This window comes from Ostrea edulis, chromosome 2 (assembly GCF_947568905.1).
Source record: "Ostrea edulis chromosome 2, xbOstEdul1.1, whole genome shotgun sequence".
NCBI classification, from domain to species: domain Eukaryota; kingdom Metazoa; phylum Mollusca; class Bivalvia; order Ostreida; family Ostreidae; genus Ostrea; species Ostrea edulis.
In genome coordinates, this window is record NC_079165.1 from 83668666 (window position 1) to 83692244 (window position 23579).

The window sequence follows — 23579 nt, forward strand, 5'->3', positions numbered from 1 at the left end:
AGACAAATAATTCGTTATCAAAAATTCATTTAAATTTTTCGTCAGATCCTGGGGATTGCAGTAGTTATACCAATAGGTGTTGATATTGATTGGTGCATTCTTGGATAGATGAAAGTACTGTCAGTTTATTACAGCCTGTATTGCTTTAACAAATAATAATTATCACTCAGAAACTGAAAAAAATATGTTGCTTAGCTAAAACCAAGCTAATATTAATTTGGAATATTTCACGTATTATTATATATTCTATATATTATCAACGAATGTTTTAGAATCATGGGATTTAATTTCTGCAAAATTCTTAATACATTTGTTGTTTCCAATTTGTTCGCAATTTTTTCTTAAAAGTTCAGACATACCTCAGCCCCCAATTCTGCATCAAGTGTGTAAACCGTGAGCAAGTCAAAGGTATATATCAACAAAATTTTTTTTAAAAAAATGGAATCTATAACATTAATTGATAAGAAGACATTGACAGTAATAGTCTTATAAACCTAGGGGCCGGATCAACTGGGGACGGAATGACTTGGGGAGGATTGGTTTTGGGGCCGGAATGACCTGTTACCATTCTAAACACCTATTTTATCACTAAGCCTAATTTATCTATCCTTGTAAAATACTGCACTGTCTTCTGTATTTGATATATATAAACAATTTACCACCACATCCTTCATACCTGTACCAATCATATTCATATATGTTTTTTTTAAAAACTTATTGTGATATAACTGTGAAAGGGACACAATTTGGAAATAAGAAATCTATTTCATAAAGAACCATTTTAGTAAAGAAATGATATGATGCAAACCACTTTAATTTCGAAAGTTAATTTAACCTCATTTCTGAGTGCACTATACATTTCTTTCAAATCAATTGAACTTTTGTAAAAATTTCATGAATAAGGAGAAGAACTCGCAAGTTGTGCGAACTTGCTTCTGATCCTTTTGTATATATGATATACAATAAAATACGCTCAAATGAATAATTTCATTAGAGACAATTCGGATTACTATCCTTACTTGTCAAAAGGACCAACAAAAGTGCAAATATTGAATAAGAGTGTATAAGTGGGATTATGTATGCATGTTTTATTCTTACGTTAATCCTAGCTGTCTCCAGGCGTAACTAGACATGTTGAAATGCCAAAGGATAGCGTTGTTTCCAACCTCGTCCGTTGTCCAAAGTGAGAAAAAGGTTGGCGGAACCGGAAGTAACTAACGTAAACTAAAATTTAAACCAAAGTGAAAGCAGAATGTTGTGCAGGTACATTGATGAAATTCATGAATGTGAAATCGTAGTTACCGTCGTTAATAGTTTCATTTTTTCTTTTCTTTTTTCGGCCTAGATTTAAGATGATGTCAAACAGGTCAAATAGTAACTGTACTAGTAGTCCAACAATATTCTAACAGTGTTAAAGTTAGATTAGTCATCTGATAGTCATTTTACTTTACTAACAGAAACAAGTGCCTGTTATGTGCAGGCAGTGTTATTCTGTTTTGAGAAGTGGATAGGATTAGCTAGTGAGCCTACATCCATGTGGATGTAGGAAACACCTATCTATTTCTCTAAAGGGAATAGCTTGGTGCCATCATGGATACGTTGATTAATATGAATTTTAGAGGTGCGCGGTATTACCGGTATACCGGTGTACCGGTATTTTTCTGGTACCGGTATGTACCGCGGTACACGAGGCGAAATACCGGTATATTCAAGTCTGATAACTCTTAACAAAAATAGAAAATTGAAACAAGCAAAAATAATTAAAGAAATTTGTGTACGCAGTGACTCACTTTATTTACATCGTTCCCTCGTTGTGATGCAATGAAAGGTAAGTCTAATAATTGTACACAATCGGTAAAACATACGAAGTATAAATTGCGATGATTTGATTATTAATGATATGAAAACAAATCAAAATTAAAGAAAAAAATAATAGAAAACATTTCATTAAGTTATTATTTTAATATATAAGGTAGATTATAAAAATTGTTTTTATGTTGTTTGGTTTATGCTGGTCGAATACCATTTCCGCCTCTTAGGCAAACCCCAAGTAAAAAATAAAATAAAATGGCAGATGCAGACTTGTGCGTTCGAAACCACCGTTCGTCCGTTCGTTGCGCGAGTACAAATTCCTGCCGATTCTGAACGCCGAGTTAATGGGTTTGAGGTGCAAGAATGTAGGATTTGTGGTCGAAGAACAAGAACACGTTCGTGCGCACATGTTCTCGTTATTCTCTTTAGAGAAGTGGACAGGCGTATTCTACATGTAGAAGTTCTCGTCATTTGCGACTCTAAGAACTTCTAGACTTTGAGATCGTGTCAAATAAAATCCACAGGTTTCCCCCTATTAATTATTTTAATAGTCGTTCCAGTCAGTAGTCTAGTCACAGTCGATTCTAGTCATGATACAGAAACACTGCTATATTGTATGTACGGTATACTTTTATGTTTGGATTAAACTTTTGTTCTGTTAACTGGTTTAAGATTTAAATAAGATATTTTCCTTATCATTTATATTTGAATAAATTAAATGCAATTTACAATCAATAAACTAATAACAGCTCATTATATACAATAAATCACAACTAAAATCCACTAAAACTGAATCATACAATTAAAAGATTAAATCTGCGGTATACCGTGGTATGTACCGCGGTATTTTGCAAATACCATGGTATACCGCGGTACCTTTATTTTCTGCGGTACCCAACTCTAAATTGAATTTGAAGTCATTTTTCCCTCTTCATCTAATATTGTGGTGAAATTTGAAGCATTCACTTTAAATGTGTAGGTATATATATAAATTCTGACAGAGAAATTAATCTCAGCTGAGATCCAACGAAGGCGCCGGTCCAAAAATCCAGCCGAGCGAGATTAACGGAAAAATATATAATACTCTGTATGTCTCTGATTCTAATAAGTGTTTAAACCAACAAATGTCACTGAAATAGCAACAGACTCAAAACTGGCTATGTATAATCCTTTTCTCAGTCATATGATGTTTTTTACTGTTCACAAAATTGATCTACATAGTAAGACCAGTAACTACAGATGTGATGAAAAGTTGTTATAATTTGATCTTATAAAATGTAGAAAAGGTCTGTTTTCATTTACATTTTGAATAGTAAAAACATTTTGACTCATTTATTTCATTTCCACTATCTGTTTGATAGTACAGTTGAAGTTCAGTATTTCAAACACTGATATCTCTGATACCATGGATATGTCAAAGTGATTCGGAAGACCCAACCACTTATTCTTTCAGTATTTTACCCTTGATATCTTGAATCTTCAGATATCTCGAAGGGTTTTTTTCCAGTCCCATTGAGTTTGAGACAACTAGACTTGACTGTATATATCAGCAGTGGTACTGAATTTGAATGAATATTTTAAAGAAAATGTTCCCCTTAGTTTACAAGCATAACTCTGTTTTTCATAATTTATTTTACATTGTAGTTTATAAGTAGAATGGATGTGTCCCTACAAAAGAAAAGGTGGCGACCTGAGATAGCCCCGCCTACTGAGGAGATTCTCACAGAAGGACAGAAGCAACTAAAGACTCTATTGGACAAACAGTTGCAGAAGGATGTCACAATTCAACAGTGAGGGTTTGAAAGTTGATCCAAGCAATACAACATTTAAATGTAGTGAATCATTCTCTTAAAAATATTCAAGAAAATTTTATTCATCTCAGTTGTTAATACAACTGTATATCATTTATTACACTGGATTCTGGTCTGGATTTTGCAAGAAATCTCAAACTTAAATTTGAGTTTACATTTATTTGAGCTGTAAAAATTTGAGTGAAATACTCGAATTAAGTCTAAGTTTCACCTTAAGTTTTTTCTGTAAATGTTTTTTTTTCCAGCTGACATGAGCTGAAAGCTCTGTTGTGAACATTGGCAGTAAATTTTCATATAATTTACTTCTTTTCAAAAACTGTTGAGTCACTTTCAAGGAACGTTCTTGGCACAAAGCATCTTTGGATGAAGGATGTCGAAGTTTATTCAAATGAAGGGTAACACCCTCTTTCAAGGGGAAATAATGAATCTCTCTGCCAATTTAAATCAAACTTGGTACAAAGCATTCTAAAGCAACAGACCTCCATATTTGTTCAAATAAAGAGTCATGTACCTCGAGATGATTAGGAAATAGTGAAAATGAGGTGGGCTTACTAGTTAAAAATCTTTATTTCTCATATACCAAGATGGATGGATATAAAATTACAAAACTTGGGCTAAAGTATCATTATATATATTATGTAGATTTAGGTTGATTCAAATGGACTTCAAATTAGGTCACTAAGGATGCTAAAACTTTCACAGAAATATGTAGAGAGTAGAGAAACCACAGCAGTATATCAAATAAGAATGAATAAAAATGAAATCTTCCTCATGTAAATTCAGTTCAATACAGATTAATTCCCCCCATGTGCTTACATTGACACATTTTGTATACACCATACCAGGGTGAATAGTTTTTTGAAATGGTTCATCTATGACACTCCTGGTGAATATGATAAGAGTATCGCCCGAATCACCTTCGTTGTTATGTATAAAAAGGTAAATAGTCCTTTTCTTTTCTTTTTTTTTTTTTTATAATTTATTTATTTTTTTGGTCACATACATCAGACACTTACACAAACATATCTTTCATACATGCTTCAATCTCCCTGTGGTTTGGGTTACTTGCTGTACAATAGTGAAAGTAATAATAATAACAATAATACATGTACTAAAAATAATGACAAGTACATGTAGTAATAATTAATCAATTGCAAAGATATTTTCCCACTTCATCCATATTTTATCAAAGTTATGTATTTTAAATGTTTGAATTGCAGCATATTTCTCTACATGATATTTAAACTTTAAGTGACATAGTAATCCAACAAGATTTGGTTCTTTATTCTGCATTAAACAGATACATATGTATTGTTTAGCGTATAGAATTATAAAGTTTATAGCTTTATTATTTAAAGACAGTGGAATTTCACCAAATATTATATTTGACACATTAAAACCAATTCTTTCTGAAAATTTTCTATATATATGAAGACTTAACTCACTCCACAATGTTTGGGTCTTATTACAAGAAGTAAAAATATGTGTTATTGTTTCAATATTACTTGTACAAAATCTACTGAGATCATTTGTTTTAACACTAATGTTTTTCAAATAATAACCAACAGGAAGAATTCTATGTAAAATTCTAAACTGTAGCCACTGAGCAGAAGAATCACTAGATGTTTTGAAACAAATTTTAAATACATCTTGCACTGAAATATCATCTACTCCATATGAAGATAGTTCAGTTTTCCACTTGCCCATAGAAGTTGGGATATCTTCTTTTGCATTTAAAATATTGTAAATAATATTAGAACATCTTTCATTCAATAAAACTGGTTCAAAAAATATAGGCATACATGGATTAACATTTTGTTTGGTTGAGTGTCTATAAATTGACAGACATTTTAAATATTTTGAAATTGCAGTAATAATGCTATTCTATTTCATTATGTGTAAGGTAAATAGTACTTAACTGAAGAAACCTTTTGAGTGTATTTTAATGCCCCCCCCCCCTCTCCCCAGCAGGATTCAGTCACAATGGTATATAGATTTTAAAAATCCATACAAATTGCAGTTTTTATACTTATCATGAAAACATTTTTTATGATTGCTCCATGATAAATGTATATTTATATTGATATACTGGTTTTAAAAGTTTAAATTTCTGTTTATCTTTGGAGGTGAGAATTGTAGTCATGGTTAACTTGTTTAGAATTTAAGAATAAATTTCTTTTTTTTTTTTTAAAAATACATGAGGGTATGAACTGCCACTTTTCATGCTGGCATACTGCATGAAGTACATTAGTTGAAAAGTATGCTGATATGAAGTGTCAAATTTTACACACACATGAATTAAAAAAAAATTAAGTTTAATGCTTATATTTCTACTTTAATTCATTTCTGTTGGAATTCCCAGCCATTGCAACAGGCATCCTATATCTAGATTCATACTTTCATTATTTATGACTGCAATACATTTATGAGGAAATTAAAGACATCAAAGGCAAAAAGATAAGCAATATGAATAATTCCAAATAAAGCATTTCATATTATGTATACAGACAGTTGGCAGAAAAGCGGACATTCACATCAGCATCCTCCCACTGCCCAGCAGTGGGCTCACTGTCAGGACTGACAACTTTGGAGCAGTTTCAGGAAGTGGACAAGTTTGATGTTTATACAGAAGAACTTAAGAAATGTGGCTTAACGGAGGCAGAAATTAAAATTAAAATGATGGCTGATAATGCCCAGGTCAGTACAAATAATATTTAAAAAATTCAATGACAGTACAATGCATTTAAATTGAAGCTCACAACATGTAATATGATTTTCCATGATAACAACTTCTATCATGTTTCTGTGTCATGTTTATGAGAGAAATCGGTAAGTAAATGAAGGAAATTGCAAAGACTTGGGTCCAACAGCTGGAAAAAAAATGTGTTATAGGTAATATAAGATAATTTATGATTATAAGAGCAAATTCATCTTCATGGCATATTTTGTGAAGTGACAGGAAATGATGAGAAACAAAGACTGGATTTAAGATAGTTTTGTCTGAACTGTGAAACTGCAAGTTAAATGAATGGATATTCAGACTGAGGCAATGAATCAGTTTGTATTGGTACACTCAGAGCATTGGTATTTTCTGCATATCAACACCAAAATATAACACTGTATATCAACACCAAAATATAAGCCCGATTTGTCATCATGTAAAGTAATGAATAAAATATGCCAAATAGGTACAATATTATGATACTGACATTTTGTGTTTGATATTTACAGTCACAGAAAAAAAGGAATTTTGGTATAGACCCAACTATACTGGAAGAAAATTTGAAGAAAATTGAGGAGAAAATTGAGAAGAAAAAGTTAGATTTAAGTCAGAAGATCAAAGTCCATGGGCAGAAGGCCTTGAGCAGACATGAAATGGAGCTGGAAAGGTCACTTCTCAGAGACTGTGAATCAGATGACAGCAGGAAAGTGATGCATGCATTAACAACTGTACGTGATCCAAGGGAGATTACTTTGTCAAACGATCCCATGAATCAGTTGCCTGAAATACTGGAGAAAATAACCAGAAGTTCGAATCCAGAGGGGTACAAAAGAAGGAAAAGAAAACGGAAAAATAAACACAATGAGATGACGGACTGTGATGCAGCATGTCCAGGAGTGGAAGGAGCAGAAAAGGGGATGGAGGAAAGTTCTTGTATTTTAGACAGCAATCAAACAGACAACATGAAAGAAGACTGTGGGGAGCTGGCTACGTGTGCACCAAGGCCCTTAACTCCTGTGCCAGAAGTAACATTGGAAGACATTCAGAAAAATAGACTCACAAGTGCAGAAATCAAAATGATACCTAGATTTGAAAATTATTGCCCAGGAGACCCTAGTAATGTAAGTCTATGTCTTTGTTTACTTTTGTGGATTCATGGTGTATAATAAGTATTGAGTTGTAAGTCCACAATGAGTCTGTAGTGAGTCCATAATGAGTCTGTAGCAAGTCCATAATGAGTCTAGCAAGTCCATAATGAGTCTAGCAAATCAATAATGAGTCTGTAGTGAGTCCATAATGAGTCTGTAGCAAGTCCATAATGAGTCTAGCAAGTCCATGAGTCTGTAGCGAGTCCATAATGAGTCTGTAGCGAGTCAATAATGAGTCTGTAGCAAGTCCATAATGAATCTGTAGCGAGTCAATAATGAGTCTGTAGAGAGTCAATAATAACTAAAAAGATCGCAGAGATTCAAAAGAAAATTATGTGTATTTTGGAATATTAGATGCCAATGTTTGCCACCATTAACTCATGATGGATTTTTTTAGGTTCTTTACTTGAAAAATTTATCAGGAAAAGCTCATCAACAAGACCTAGAATCTTTATTTAAGAAATTCCAAACATCAAACTCAGGTGACCTTGACTACAGAGTACTGAAGGGCAGAATGAGAGGACAGGCCTTCATCACATTTCCTGGTAAGGATCACAGATGCTGTTTTTGAGTTAGGATTTTCTATACATGGTTTAAGAAGGCTAGAGCCAATGTAGCTAGCAATCTCTACACTCACATATATATATATATATATATATATACTTCTGTCAAAGTCTCAAAATTAGTCGTGTTATTTCTTATGTAAATCCACTTATACACAGTTAATGAAAATAAAAGAACAATTTTGACAACGGATAACTCCGTTTACCTGCTCAAGATATAGGGCTCATGGCAGGTGTGACCGGTCAACAGGGGATGCTTACTCCTCCTAGACACCTGATCCCACCTCTGGTATATCCAGGGGTCCGTGTTTGCCTAACTATCTGTTTTGTATTGCTTATAGGAGTTATGAGATTGATCACTGTTTGTTATCTTCGCCTTTTATTCTATGAAATATCAGAAAAATGTTGGGCAAGCAACTTATTGTAGTGTATATTTCCCATGACAATGCATATATACCTATATATAGTGTAATCAAACAATATCTGCGATTCAACACAATATTCAATTCTTGTGTCACTGAAAAACTTGACGTCTACTTAATATTGATTTATTTATGTATACTTTTGCAACTGAAGTTGAAACCATATTTTATTTGAGAATTTTATAGCATTTGACAAGAAACTTGAAAAACCTTCGAGACGTTGACAGAAGTATATGTGCGTGTATTGGACGATAACCCTGGGTAGAGATTGTGTATATAGTTATAATCATTTGTGTTCAGATGTGAGAATTTCTTTAGAAATCTGCTTGTGAGAAAGTCATGTTAATATCAGGAAAATCAATATGCATGCTGATATCTAAGCAATCTTTGGAAGATCGTAAATCCATGTGATTTTTCCCTTTGCATATGTTGTAGACAGTGATACAGCTTTGTATGCCATGCAGTGTGTGAATGGCTATAAACTGAGAGGGAAACCGATTATTATCCAGTTTGGAAGAAACAGTTCTAATATCCAGCCAGCATCTTGACATTGTGTACAAAATCTCATAAATACAAAATTATGTAAATATATTACATTGTGTGTATAGTTAATTTATGAAGTTTTCCAAGAACAATTACCAGAAGACTATTTTAGCACAATGGAAATTCATCTAAATTTACAATAGAATTTCATGTAAAAACTTATACAGACATGATCAAGTGTTCAACATATGATTAAGGCTGGATTTTTGTATGAAGTCAGCCTTGTTATTAAAATACAGCACCATCCACATTTCAAAATATTCTCCTTGACAATCACGTGTTAATATCTAACATATATATACTAAGTAAAAAACACCTTGACCAACACCATGAGCTTAGAATTACGGAAGATTCTCCCGAGTGGATACCAATATGCAGTATTTAGTATGATCTGCATCCAAAAGTATAAAATTGAAGAAATAAAACAGATCACCAATATATCATGAGAATGCAGTGAGAATTTCATTCAGTTGACCGGTTTTGACCTTGGGGCGTTTGTCATCAGAACAATTATACATGAAATGAATTTACTGAAGTAAAAAATGTGGCTCCTGTTGCTATGAACAATAAAAAATGCAGAGATGTTGTACGTTATGCAGAGTTCGTGACAATGCAAATACATATGATATTATTAGTTTACATTGCTTCTCAAGTTTTATATAAAAAGATATAGATTCTGCGTTTACAAACAAGAAGTTCATGTTATATAATGCATTGATAGAATTGTCTGTGAAATGATACTTAACATAATACTGTTAAATATGATTTAATCATTGAAATTAGTTATACTGTTCAATTCAGCAAGGAAACATTTTGTTAACAGCTAGTGATGACTGTATACAGGAAATGGAATAGTTATTATAAGTGAAAAAAAAACCCGGTATGATCTAAATCTGTCTTTTATGATGCCATGCCAAAGACCTAAGGAGGAATAATACATGTCCACATTAGCCTTCCTCCCTTCAAAACATAAGTTTAAAAAAGATGCATTTATTTGTAATATATTTCTTGTCCTTATAAACCTTATTGCCTATCCAGTTACCTTAGTGAGTTAATTAGCCAGACTACTGATCTCTTGATCATGTCTTTGCATGGTTTTTCAAAAAAAAAAAAAAAAAAAATCAAAAATGAAATTAGGCGACTTTGTATAGATGCTGCATTTTTTTTTTCACTGTACGTGGAAGAAGTTTAAATGTACATATTCTTCACTTTCTATTTATAACAAATATTTCTTTTGATGCTTTTTCTATTTATAACAAATATTTCTTTTGATGCTTTTTCTAACCCCCCCCCCCCCCCCCCCTAAGATCATTGAGTTAGGAAAGGATTGTTTTGTTCTTTAGTTTACTTTTGATATATAGGGGATTGAACATAATTTAATTTACAAATATGGCACACAGTATCACAGATGTAATAATCCTGACAATACTTCCTAGAATTTATGCATATACATTTCATTCTGATACAAGTTATTCTCCTTTGTAATTTTGAGATTCTTCCTAGATTTTAATCATGTTCGTACGAGTTATTTCCCTTTGTCATTTTGACGGTTATAAAACTTTTACCATACTCAAAACTAAATCCAGCCATGTTTGTTTTGAGGAGAACTCGGAGCAAGCTCCAAAGTATATTCGAAAAATCTTGAGCATGCACTTCATTTGAGTATGAAAATGATTTTTATAGAAGATTTACAACCTTCACTTTTGAGTAAGACGTGCTCAAAAAAGTTATTTAACATCCCGTTCTTGTACAAGTATTTTGCCGTTAAAAATATAATCAGTGATATTAGCATAATTAGAGAACAGATGTGATTTTGTTTTCATGATTGTAGTTATTAGACATCACTGTTCCACGAGACTGGAATATGTGTCGCAGATAATTCGATTTCACAAAAAATGTTGACCAGTTGTAATAAATATACTTTAATATTTCTGTAGCACAATTTATTATGAAGAAAACAACAAAATATAACAATGATAAAAGATTTGATAACAAATAATCAACATTAATGAAGAGACGAAATACATTTAGTAAAGATAACAATGAGACCCACCTTTCAAACTGCACATCAAGTCAACAGCTAACCACAATAATAACAACATTTTATTTGAAAATAAAAACAAATTTTTCCCCTTTATTTTGCATTAAAAAGTAACAATACTTTATTATTATCGATGCCTATCAAAATATTCTGTCACCAAAGTTATGTCAAGTCATTTATTGTGAAGGGAAACAAGGTAAATACCACGTGGAGAAAATACATTTTAAAGATCTCTATAAACCTCGTATATGATATGCTGCATTCTGTATAACTGAATGGACACAAAGTGCAAGAATAAAGCAAGCGTGTATACAATGCAAACCATTCTTCTATTCTACACAAACCGGTTTAAATATCAAGCATCATTTGATATATATCACAGATTTAATAATATCGCAATATTGTAAAACTTAATCCATTACTTGTAGTAAATCCAGTTCGTACAATGTGGCATGAATTCTCAAGATTTATAACTAAGCAATGCAGTGGGGGTAACCCAGTGATCTTTATCGCACGGGTTCCTTTTTGGTCTGTTAGAGCTTCCATGAGTTTGAGAACAACCCGGAATGGTTTCCGGAAGTGTTTGCGCCATGAGAAGAGGTGTTGCCATGGTGATAGTCGGCCATGTGCTTCTGTAAAGCGGCGAGTTGTCGCCTGATGTCTTCCTCCTGTCGTATATATAAAACACAATATCTAAATAAACTCCGGTACGAATATTTCATCAACAGTAACATCTTAAGGAGGTATGCTACATCAGAGAAATTTGATATGGGTGAAAAGTGGAGAATATGTACAACAATATTTTGAAATTGAAAACTTTCAAATCTACTTTATTTAATAAAAAATGCAGTTATAGTTGAAAGGAATTTGAGAAAAATCTAAAAACCCCGCTAGCAGTCGAAGTGCTAACCTACTGAGCTACTCAGCTAGGCAATGGTTTTTTAAATGAATAGACAAATATTGCTGATATTTATATTTTCATCTGTGTTTTAAAAGGAAGTCAGCCATTGTGACGATGTAGAGGGGTGTAACAATGCATAGAAATACTAATAGGGGACGACAACTTATATATTTTCCATAGATATAGGGGGACTTCGATTCGTATTCGAGTGCCAACTCTGGCTACCCGAGTTGCTATCAAACGGAGAGTTTCAACTCTTATATGACGTATTGTGACATTTGAACTTTACCCTATTAACCCTGCCTTCTACGAGAGATGCATCGATCATGCAATGCCACTGTGCATGTGTCAGTTTTCAAACGATGGGTGTGATTGGTTAGAGGATTATATATGGGAGTAAGAAAGAACATTGGAATATTATCCTACTCCCTCGGGTACAAACTGAAGTCGCCCCTGATATATAGGCCTAGCTGTAATTAACCCGGGTGACTTGATAGAATTATTAGTGATGTAAAAGTCCAGACTTGGGAACGTACGACAAACTGTGGCTTTCATATAAAACTAATCCGGATGAGTACCGGTAATAATATTGGTTTTTCTTGTACACTTTGAATGCTGATTTTGAATCCTAGCAATACGTGCTAATTTAATACGAAAACGTTGATTTGATAAACCATATACATGTAACATATGTGTCGTTACCGTAGAAGCGTTAGTAGAGCGTAACTCCTCTAGTATTGTATTTTTGGCGGCGTAAAATGAGGTTTTCACGTAATCCGGATGGTCCCTATCGCTGGATCCGCCAACTCCCGAGTCACTCCGTAGGGAGCTCTTGGAACTGGAGCTCAGCAAGTCCTCAGTTGCCATTTCTAACCTACAATCCGTCAAGGTAGCCACGCCGCATTAGGATGTAAATCAAATGCAAAACATTGGTTGTAAATCGTTAGTGATAGCTAGAACATACCTTGTCCTTTCCAGTTCCTTTGCAGTGTTCTCAGCTTTGGTGATAAGTTCTACACAGAGACCATCCATGCTTTTAGCAAAATCCTCAAATGCAGCTAGAAAAACGAGAATTCTATGAAATAGTACCACTAGGCGGTTTATTTCATCGTATTCATTATTTCCTATATATAGGATAGTCTCAGGCATACATACATTTGAGTCCTTCTTCCACGATGATAACGTCTTGTTGAATCGCAGACGTGTTGCAGAAGTCTTCCGTTAGACTGTCGTTTTGGTCGTTTGGTTCGTTCAAGATGTCGTGGAACATCTGCTCGCTGTCTATCAGATTGTTGTAGTTGAGTCCGATACGACGTGCGGCACGGGACATCTTTCTACACATTTGGTTTATGTGCTTCAGACGTTGGACCTCGTTTTCGATGTCATCGTTGAGTGTTTGACGATTTAATTCTGACTTCTCCTTCATCACGTGCCAATATTTCTTGAATACGTCCATCGTTCGAGATTTCCATGACCGAGAGCTTCCGGAGCCTCCGCGACTCGTGTATGCTAAAAAGTGTAAACACTGGTACAGCACAGTCATTTCCATGATATTTTATTGAAATAACAGATAATCTTTAGCACATACATCTATCTCCGATTTCTTCATGGTCAATCATAGACAAAGCACCCATAGCAGACGGCTCAATTTCCTCAGCGTCGATTTCATCTTCCATTAGGTGACGTTTCTTCAGATGCTGACGTAACAGTTCAGGTACCTTAGATGTGTCTGTCTTTCTCGTCTTTCTTGGTGTCGAAGAATCTATAACAGATTCCACGTAATATTTCTAAAACAATACTGGCTTTAATCAATCTAAAAAGAAAACAAATGTAAATTCAGTCTTACCCATTGCTAAATATATAAAATCTTCTTTAATCTCCTCATCAGCAGAATTGTCCAAGGTTTGAACATCAGCATCTCTTGTCAAACGACTCGACTGTAAGACGCTGTTATCAGGAGCTGGAATAAAACATCCGAAACATTATGAGTACCCAAAACTAAAATAGCTTACACAGTTGTCTAACTTTATTTGCGCGCGTTCTTACCAATTTCAGAGTGTTGAACGCGACCATCGTGCATTACATAAATATGCACACCACTGTGATTGCCATAGAAAAGTGGAGCAGGTGCTTCAGATGTTTGTTGTGACTTGTCACGTGTCTTTCCAAGCGCAACTTCTTGTTTTTCTTAGTAAAGGAAACACACAGATGTTAGTGAATGCACAGTTGAAGGCTTTTTTAAACTGTGAGAAATTGAAGGTTTCTTGAATAGTGAGAAAACAAATTGCAAAATTGCACATGAAGGATGAAGTTCTGCCTTTAAGTCAAACGGGTTGATTTCTTCTACATTTTTCTAACCTAGTTTCTAAGCATTTTTTAATACAAACCCATCAGTAAACTGCCATTACCCCAGCGGTGTAAAACATGCACTTGTTTCTGGACATAAGTTATGCTGTTTGTATACTAGTAATAACAAGTATTACTATTAGTATGCAGACGTCACAACTTATTTATGGAAAGTATATATATTGTTTAACGTCCTTTTCGAATTTTTTCCACTCATATGATTTTACAGAATGAAGTACCTGTGAGTATAACTTCTAATCAATGAAAACTATATATAAACATGATCCTATTGCTGGAAAATTTGGGCATTATTTAAATATTCTATAGATATTGACATGCTGTAGAGGATTTAAAACTGGGTTAAAACATCGTCAAAGAAAGTAACGGAGTTAGACTTAAACGGAACCTAAAGGTTACGTGTAGGCGTTTCCATACATTTTGAGTAGCTTGGAGTGCTTGGTATTGACCACGACGTAGCAATATGACGTCAGGTACCGCGGAAAACCGACTACTTGTACCTTCAGGCAAAGACATAAACTTACTAAATGATTTAACAATTGATATGATATAAAGCAGAATTTTCTATTTATTGATGGGCAAATATGGACAGCTCATCGGGCGAGTAGGTCTAATGATTAATCGATTACAAATCGTTATCAATGATTGAACAACCAATATCCATCACGTCCTTACACTACATCGAATCGATAACATGTGTACAGCATATGAGGGAGTCGAACACGTTCCCTTAAAATGAACCAAGTGTGACTTATTGATTTTAAAATCGGAACAATTGGATATACATTTTCTAAGTTCTTATTATCATTGAAACGCCTATACCCAACCTTAAATTAAATGCACATTTATGAACAAAGTTACAGTATAGATGTTACACAGTGGTGGTTCGAATTTGCTCTAAAGGAAGTTTCACGTAAATCATATAAATCAACAAGTTAAAAAAAAGTTTTAATCAGCAAGTGATAACACACGGTGGAAAAATTAAAGAGAAAATTAAACCTGTTAGTGACCATGCAGCGTTACCTCTTAGTGTCTGTAGGACTTCCTCTGCAGCAGATATATCTCCATCCTCCTCTGGAAGTTTCAATCGTTTGATCTTTAAAAGAGCACCTTCCAGACTTGGAAGATCACATGTTCTGGTTGCCTTTCTTAGTTCCTTTCTAGCAATGTCTTTTTCTGTGATATTGGTAGAAATATGGTTCATGTAAAATATTGCATCATATCGCCATCATAAATCTTTTTTTTAAGATGGTGAAAGAAATTGAATGTCGCCGTAAGAAGTAAAAAGAAGATGATGTGTTTCGACACACGTTCAATTGATGTTGCATAAAAAGGAGGCAATGGAGGATATTATAGTAATTGATTTTAATCTCTGGCATGCAGTGAGTTGGGTCATTTGGTATAACTGCCCACAACAGTTTAACAGAACAATTCGTTACTCACCTTCTTTATCAACCAGTTCCCTCAACACTCGCTCAGCTCGAACGATTTCCACATCCACTTGATCAGGTTTCATTTCTTTAGCACGGTATAACAGTTTCTGTAACTTTTGTCTGTTTCTGTCCTTCACTGCTTGTTGCATTCGGACGAGCACTCTAGCATATTCTGATATGTTAAGGAAATTTTTTAAAATACATTTAGAATCCGTTTTTTGTCTTGTTTCGATTGTCTAACACGTTTTGTATTATTCATAATTCCACTTACTTTCTTCTTCAAGTGTCTGAAGTTCATCTAATGCCTTTTTAAAGAGCTCCTCTTGTTCCACTTCGATTTGCAAGAGTTCTTCTTTTGATACAACCTACAGAAGATTCAGAGAGATTACATTGAATAGAGACGATGCACTTCGATGAAATCCTCTTTTCATGTTTATCTAATTGTTTGGTGTAGTTCAAATACCTTATTACCTGATATGATATGAGTTTAAATGGCTGTCCATGAGGAGATTCGCTGACCAGGAGGTCCACGGTACTTCTGGGAGGTCCGGTCTTTAAATAACCTTCCCAGTAACCTTCGTCATTTGGTTTTAGGTGACATTCTGGGTGACCTTTTACCTTTATATTGTGGGCTTCTGCGACGGAAACTGAGATCTTGGTCATCTCTCCACTTGCTAAGTACAAGCTTCTTGGCTCTTTTAAATGGTAACCATGACACCAGTCTGGTATGCTGGATTGAATGGGAGACGGCATCCCCGCTAATGTGGGTAGAACGACTTCGATGATTTTGGTATAGATAGGTATGTGCTTGTTTTCATCTTGAATGGAATCTACTCTGGCATAGAGCGTCAGTTTGTATGTTCCACTTTTAGGGAAAAGAGCAGTGACCTTAACCTTGTTGTCTTGAGTGTCACAGATAACAAAATTGTCAAACGTTTCTGATTTGGTTCCTTCTTCAAGCTCCAAAGTTGCCGCAACAAAGACGTCATGAGGCTTATGAATTTGCATAGAGAATTCCCCCGTAACGAGGTTATTTATATAGGATGTCCAGGCATCATCCTCTTTAAATCCTAATTCATGAAATTTCTGATTTGTTCCAAGATGTCGCCCGTCAATGTTTGGTAAGGGTTTTGTCTGTAGTGGCTCATCATCGCAGCTTACAAGATAGCTACATGCTGGAGCAAATCTTGTCTTTTTGAACTTCTCTTTTGCCATAACGTTCAAAGCATATTCTCCGGAAGAGGGCAATCTCAAGCTGATGTTCATCTTTCCATTCTCTATTGTGTGTACCACGTGACCATCCGTGACTGAGACGTCTTCATCACCTTTGACAAGGTCGTGTTTGAATTCAAGATCTTTTTCTAAATTAAATGTGATCTCTGCACCCCCATCGTCTGCTTCCACCTGTCCCTTTCTATGGGTGACAGGGACCATTCCCATATCTCGTGTGTCCTCTCCGGGACCCCACTCCTGTCTGATGTTGGGTGGCAGTGGAGTAATCACACCCTTAATTCCAGTGCATCTAATGAAGTATGTCAACAACAAGGAATGGCAAGACTCAACATTTTGACTCCCGTGTAACTCGAACAGGTACTCTCCCTCGGCAGGGCATCTTATCTCCACCCGCACCACACATTCATCACTGTCTCTCTCCATGAAGACATATCTGTCGAGCTCTTTTCTGGATGGATCCATTGGTTCTTTGCTACTTTTAGATCTGTATAATTTATAAACAAACGTCATTCGAGTATCCTCTTGCAGTCCTATGACAAATTTTACTATGCCATCGTCGCTTTCTGTGATACATTTGGGATGAGATCGGAGTACCATTTTATTTCTGAAGAAGTCTGCACGTAGAGCCGCCATTTCTTTTGCTTCTTTATATGAAACCTTTCTTGCCAACAACTGCCATTTTTCGTCATCAGGAAAATGATCGTAGATAAATATTTCAGGATCTGTCAGGAAATAGAATTCCCTGAACCGACATTGTGTCTTGAACGTGTTTCTGTTTTCTTTAATGGCTTTGCTGGTATCTACTTTCCCCTTTTCGTCTTCAATGAGTCTCCAGTTAGTTTTTGCGACTCCGTATGCGGCCTCACAGATCCAGCGGACGTCCAATAAACGCCAATTACCATCCAAAAGGACTGCAGTCCAACTTTTCCTCTGCTCCATAAAATCATTTCCTACCTCGTATTTGATTGTGTTTCTAACACATCCTTCAACGTTCTTGGACTTCAATCCGGCATACCTAAATGAGAGCAAACCCATAAATTCTGAAGATATATACCCATTACCATAAAAATGGAACATGTATTCAAATCCCACGTATTGGGGGGGGGGGACTACTTACGAGCAAAGTGTCTGGAATAACTCGTCATAGTCAATCTGTCTTTTCCTCAACTTCCAAATATAGCCTGCCACTGATTCTGGGTGACTCCACTCTGTTCTGGGCAGGTATTTGATATAGTCTTCATCTATACAACGACCCAACCATCTTAAATAAAACATAAAAACGTTCCATTATCATTTATAATTTTACTTTTGAGATATAATACTAGTAATGAGAAGTGTGGCATATTCCTCCATACCTTGTGAGGACCCTCGCCTTGTGGACATCACTGATGGCAGGTCGTATGAGGTATTCTACAAGGTACCGTATATGCTGCCCCAGGTATGTGCTAGGTGTCTGCAATTGTACGACGAGTGTTACATTTGATAGCTATCTAGCAATAACGACGTTAGTTCGGAATTGAAATCACCAGCAATGTGTTGTACTATTTATATGACTAAATCCATACCTGTAGCGCGTGATCGTCCAGTTCTCTAACCTCATCCGGATTTAGAACTTCGTCTCGTGTAGAGGACGGGGAGTCAGGAAGTGGATCTCCGTCATCGTCAAACTGCTGGGGCCAGTCTAAAGTGTAGTACACCTGCTGGGCCTCTCGTAGGAGCTCAGGGGTCGGGACCTCCCGGTAGAAGCCTAGTTTCCGAAAATGTTCCCTTAATTCCCTATCCTGAAAGGTAATATTTTTTAACGAATTTTATAACATTTGGAGTCGCTTTCAATGTGTTATGAAATATCGTTACAAACTGTATCAAACTATGTAAGAAAGCAGAATGAAATCTGAACACATGTAAGCGCATTAGTGTAATGCAACAAAACATATGACGCACTATCTATAACAGGAAACGGTGATTGTAGAACAAACTGGAAAGATACTGATTAAAGTTCTTGCTAAAGATCTTCAAACAGCGAAACCTCAAAAGCGATTACCCTTAGGAATAGCTTTTATTATTCTATTGCATAAGATAAATTAATAATTGACAAAAGTGTACATCAAATTAAAAATTAGGAAAGCAGAACGACATCAGTGAATTGTTTACCAGCAGAAATATTTGCGCAGCGACATCATCCATGGCTATTCCAAAATCACAACCTGCTAAATAAATGATCAACTAATTCATTTTGTTTCGGATTAATTTTGGTTCGAGACCAACCGGATTTAAAGGATTATCGATGTCAGCGATTGATAGACCAACGACCATTCAATAAGCTGGAACAGAGAAGATCTCCACCCATTTGAACAGTTTCACCTTCTACAAATAGCAATGGTAGTGTATAGCGTGTGCATGGCCGCCGATAGCATTCTTTGTGACGTTTTCTGTGGTAGAGCTCTCAGAGCAAAACATAACAGAGGTATGATAATGCGCTTACAAATCATAATAGAGTGCAAATATTAGTATATTAAATCTTCTCCGTTGCAATTACGGGGGATTGTACTACAACGGGACATTGATACACATCAAAGCATTAATTAAAATTAATATAGTTGCTGTATATGGATAAAGGAGAGGTTTAATGAAGTCAATCGATTTCGTTGGCTACTTGTGCTTCAATTCGTTAATCTGTACTACTTTATCGATTCTGGTTTGTGTCACCTGCAGAAAATCTGTAAAAGTTTTGAATATTTGAAAGTATTAGGAATGTAATCTCTTTAATTACTAGAAAGATTCCTACGTTTCGCTGACTTGGCGGGAACGACAAGTGGCTGCACGTCTGCTGGAAGCTCCACCGGTCAACTACACCACGCGAATTTGCAATAGCGCATTTTTACACATTTGGTTAATTAATGCTAGGGAACATGTCATCTTAGAATGACTGAATCCAAAGTTTTTTAATGCTAGTAATCCTTTAACCGAAAATAGTTTTTTCTTTTAACTGGAATACAAATTTTAAGCATTGAGTAACCCTATATGCAGCATTTTTCTTCCTAAATTCCAAAGACCGGACGCTTACTTATCGTAGTTCTGTTGATTCCCTTGTCATTGTTTGTGTGCGTATTTACTTAATTTATGTTGTTTGCACAAGCACCTGATCAATGCATTGCACTGGATCTTACAGGTAAGAGAGTACACAGACCAACTGGTTGACAGTAAGTGCACGTGATTCTAAAAATCACTGCTCTATAAGGAATTACACTGTCTTGACAGATTCTTAGCTGGAATGAAATAGGGGCACTGGAATGGGTTCCCATTTTACAGATTAAATTGCACTACTGCAATGTTGGGTATTCTTAGCATGATTCAATGTTCACAATTCAAAATTATTAACGTTTCTCTACATTTGATCTAGAAAACAAATTTTTCTCTCATCCTTCGTTTGCTCGTCGATTTCGTTTAATGTTTGCTTGCTTGTTGATTTCTTTTTTGTTTATTTGTTGGTCGGTTTGATTTCTGCTTTGTTTTGTTTGTTGGTCTATTCTTCCATCTGTTTGCTCCTTCCGTGTATTCTCATGGAGTACTCCATGCAGAGGGCGTCACGATAATCACGACACAATACGCTCTGGGGAAGTCTCGTCCTGCGAGTATCAATACCCGGGTTTCATCATGAATATCAAATGTCTAAACCATTCCAATTTTTGGAACTAAACTACCGAGAGCGCATTATTTCTTACAAAATAGATTGGAGATTTGTAACGAACTAGGACCTTTGACCACGTAAGCTATGGATAAATAAAATGCCCCGGCTACCATGAAGAAACTAAGCTGGGATCTGTATCCACTTATCAATCTTTTTCAACGGTTTCTCCAGAATAAAATACTTTATTGTCTCGTCGGGCTGGCTCTTTTCAGCTATTTACCTCGGCATTTTCAAATACTATAGATCGAATAAACCAATAATTAATTGGATTTTCAGAAAAGTGTTTTTGAATTATAAATGAAAGCCCTTTGGAATGCCCACTCGAAGTGCGCAATATGATACCCTTTATATGATCTATATTGAAGAGTCTGTTATGTTATTGACATGAAAGGCCCTTTATTTTGATCAACAAATCGATGTAATGATTGATTCTATACAGTTATTTATAGATTATTGTACGAATTTAAGGTAAGTATGAATTGAAAGCACGTGGTCGTGATTTTCTGAACCACTGCTTTTCTATACACTTTCACCAAGAAACGTTCTGTAATAGTACCACAGAATTAATTAATTAGAACCTGCCAGTGAGAAAACTCAGTAAAATTGGTCTAGCGTTACTCTTTAGAAGTCGGGTACTCATGAGTGACTTTATTGTACAAGGTCGATGTGCCTTTTACAGAATAAATGCCAGGGTAGGTTTCTATACCTCGATCCAATACACATTAGTCGCTATAACAATGGAGTTACCGGCAGCGCATTGTAGTGACTATATCTGATTTAATTTGCGAAATAGAGGACCGTGGGCTTTGAGGCGATTGGGCAGTCCATTTATTGTACATGTAAAAGCTTTCACCAAGGTGGAGAACAAAACTTCAAACTTGTGCTAAGTAAAAGATCAATGTTTATATTTCAATGTGTATATTAAACATGAAAGGGATATTTAATTTTTATGCAATTAATGTTTATTTAGTAAACACGTGAATTTATAATGATACAAGGAATTAATCAAAACGTTAGCTTTGTTACTAATGTCTAACAAGAGTGTTTGGATTCCCCATACCTCTGCCAGGTCTGAGACCCTCCACCCCACCCCTTCCAACTCAACTAACCCGTTCTCCGGATCGATCTCAAAGTTAATAACTCGTCCCCAGACCCACTCATGTTTGATTTTCATTTCAAATCTCCATAAAATCTTGCAAAACAACCAACCAATCTACAAACTGAACACAGACTATATATAACCGTAGTAGAGTCGGTTTTCTATGTACTTATAGAATTGTCTCTTATCAAAACCGTGATCTCTTAATATTAACTGAAAACCCCGAATTAAATCTAAAATCCTACTAAAACCAATTAAATCGTTATATACTTTCCCTATATAAATGAGAATGAGTACTACCATCTGTGTCCGCTTTAGGGGATATTCTAAGCCACTCTATAGTTACATAATATTTAACCTTAATACTGTTAATTAAAAGAGATAATCCTTTTCAATACGTGTACGAGCTAAAAAAAAATTGTGTATTCGCGTTTTAAGTATTTGAGTTAGACGTAATATTAATTTGTAGCTTAATCACCAGTGTTTACATTGATAAATGAATGACAATGTTCAGTTTAACTTGTACTTACAAAATCTCCCTGTCTGTGTTTCTCAGAAAAACTCTCCAAAATCAGAGAATCTTCTTTTCTATAACTCATTTTTGTTCACTCGCCTTGCGTGTTCATCACACGGCAGTCTCGCATGTGCATGCAAAAAACAAAAATTACTCAATCCTTTTTAACTGGGAGAGGTTTGCAACACACGTTTAAGTAAATTTAATCCGGCTGATTGTCTTAGGGTCAATCCCGTGAACCCGTCTAGGATTATTATATTTTTTCCACACTTCAGTTGTTCGGTTCCGACGGCCTGACAGAACTTCTGTTGGGGAGGTACACGGGGGGCACAGGCGGGTAGCGGCAGATCCACAACACGACAAGCAGTGATAGTAAATGACACGAAAATTTGTTTACTCTAAAGACACTCAAAGGAATTTACTCGACACAATGGGTCGCTTTAAAATCAATATACAACCCTTGCAATTGTTTCTAAACCCAATTTTATCCAAACTGTATTTAAGCTTGCCCCAATCCTTTGATAGCAATACACAATGTCCTGGGCCATTTATTTATCCCCCTCTACTTGAAATAATCTCGTATGTAATGTTAAGTAATCCATTGGCTATATCTAAACAGTAAACGATTTATTGCATGTCATTCGAGGTTAAAGATTTCGCCTTTCAAATGATCAATATTTTTGATTGATTTTTGAGCTATTGATTCGGGGTCACTTTCTTTCTGGAAGCTTTTCAAGTACTTACATAAAGTAGCATTATATATGTCCTTTCTCAACAATGATTTGTCCCTTAATGAGAATCGCGAAAGCTAAACCCCATTATTTGTTTGGCTAGAAATCATTAAACGTGTCATTTTTACAAGAGCAAAAATCTTTTAGTCTAATATAATTCCAATTGACATAAAAACATGGTCACCTACGTACTCGCCCGCGGCGTGTGCATTATGTAGTTTTACTGTTGAGTGAAACTTTTGAACACAAAAAGTGTTATAATGTCCAATGACAGCATTTTTCATGCCGTTACTAAAACTAACCCGTATCAATTAAAGCAACTGTGATAATGTACGATGGTATTTAAATAAATTTGTCAGTCTCTTTGGAACTGCTGGAGAGTTGAATGACATGACATTCCAGCGCTGATACTCAAGATAAGGTTGCTGATTGGACAGATTCCAATCACCTATCGATCTGCAGCCAGGTTCGGTTTACCTGCATTGTGGTAACGTCATCAAGCATACCCCTGCGCTGTGTTTTATGGCACTCGAGCGTACCCGGAATTATGTACC

The 23579-nt window shown here is 35.4% G+C and overlaps 2 protein-coding genes across 7 annotated transcripts; one reads left to right on the forward strand and one right to left on the reverse strand.

Moving 5' to 3' along the window:
- The first annotated feature begins 1211 nt into the window (after positions 1-1211).
- On the forward strand, positions 1212-9271 carry LOC125682315 (RNA-binding protein 41-like). 4 transcript variants are annotated; one of them, XM_048922805.2, is made up of 7 exons: positions 1222-1263; positions 1458-1520; positions 3457-3602; positions 6131-6320; positions 6855-7466; positions 7891-8038; positions 8914-9271. In XM_048922805.2, the coding sequence occupies exons 3-7, from the start codon at positions 3469-3471 to the stop codon at positions 9024-9026; spliced, it is 1197 nt and encodes a 398-aa protein (XP_048778762.2). In that variant the 5' UTR covers positions 1222-1263; positions 1458-1520; positions 3457-3468; the 3' UTR covers positions 9027-9271. The 4 variants fall into 4 exon arrangements, with proteins under 4 accessions (XP_048778764.2, XP_048778762.2, XP_056011187.1 ...); XM_056155212.1 differs by having other exon boundaries at positions 1259-1366; XM_048922807.2 differs by lacking the exon at positions 1458-1520 and having other exon boundaries at positions 1212-1263.
- A 1655-nt stretch (positions 9272-10926) lies between these two features.
- LOC125682300 (uncharacterized) lies at positions 10927-22806 on the reverse strand. 3 transcript variants are annotated; one of them, XM_048922778.2, is made up of 16 exons: positions 22311-22806; positions 19145-19200; positions 18559-18774; positions 18349-18446; positions 18111-18254; positions 16232-18008; positions 16032-16125; positions 15771-15932; positions 15351-15503; positions 14010-14150; positions 13810-13923; positions 13552-13725; positions 13119-13472; positions 12928-13021; positions 12666-12837; positions 10927-11730 (listed from the first exon to the last, which is right to left on the reverse strand). In XM_048922778.2, the coding sequence occupies exons 2-16, from the start codon at positions 19175-19177 to the stop codon at positions 11596-11598; spliced, it is 3861 nt and encodes a 1286-aa protein (XP_048778735.2). In that variant the 5' UTR covers positions 19178-19200; positions 22311-22806; the 3' UTR covers positions 10927-11595. The 3 variants fall into 3 exon arrangements, with proteins under 3 accessions (XP_048778735.2, XP_048778734.2, XP_056011185.1); XM_048922777.2 differs by lacking the exon at positions 19145-19200; XM_056155210.1 differs by lacking the exon at positions 22311-22806 and having other exon boundaries at positions 19145-19648.
- Positions 22807-23579: the final 773 nt, after the last annotated feature.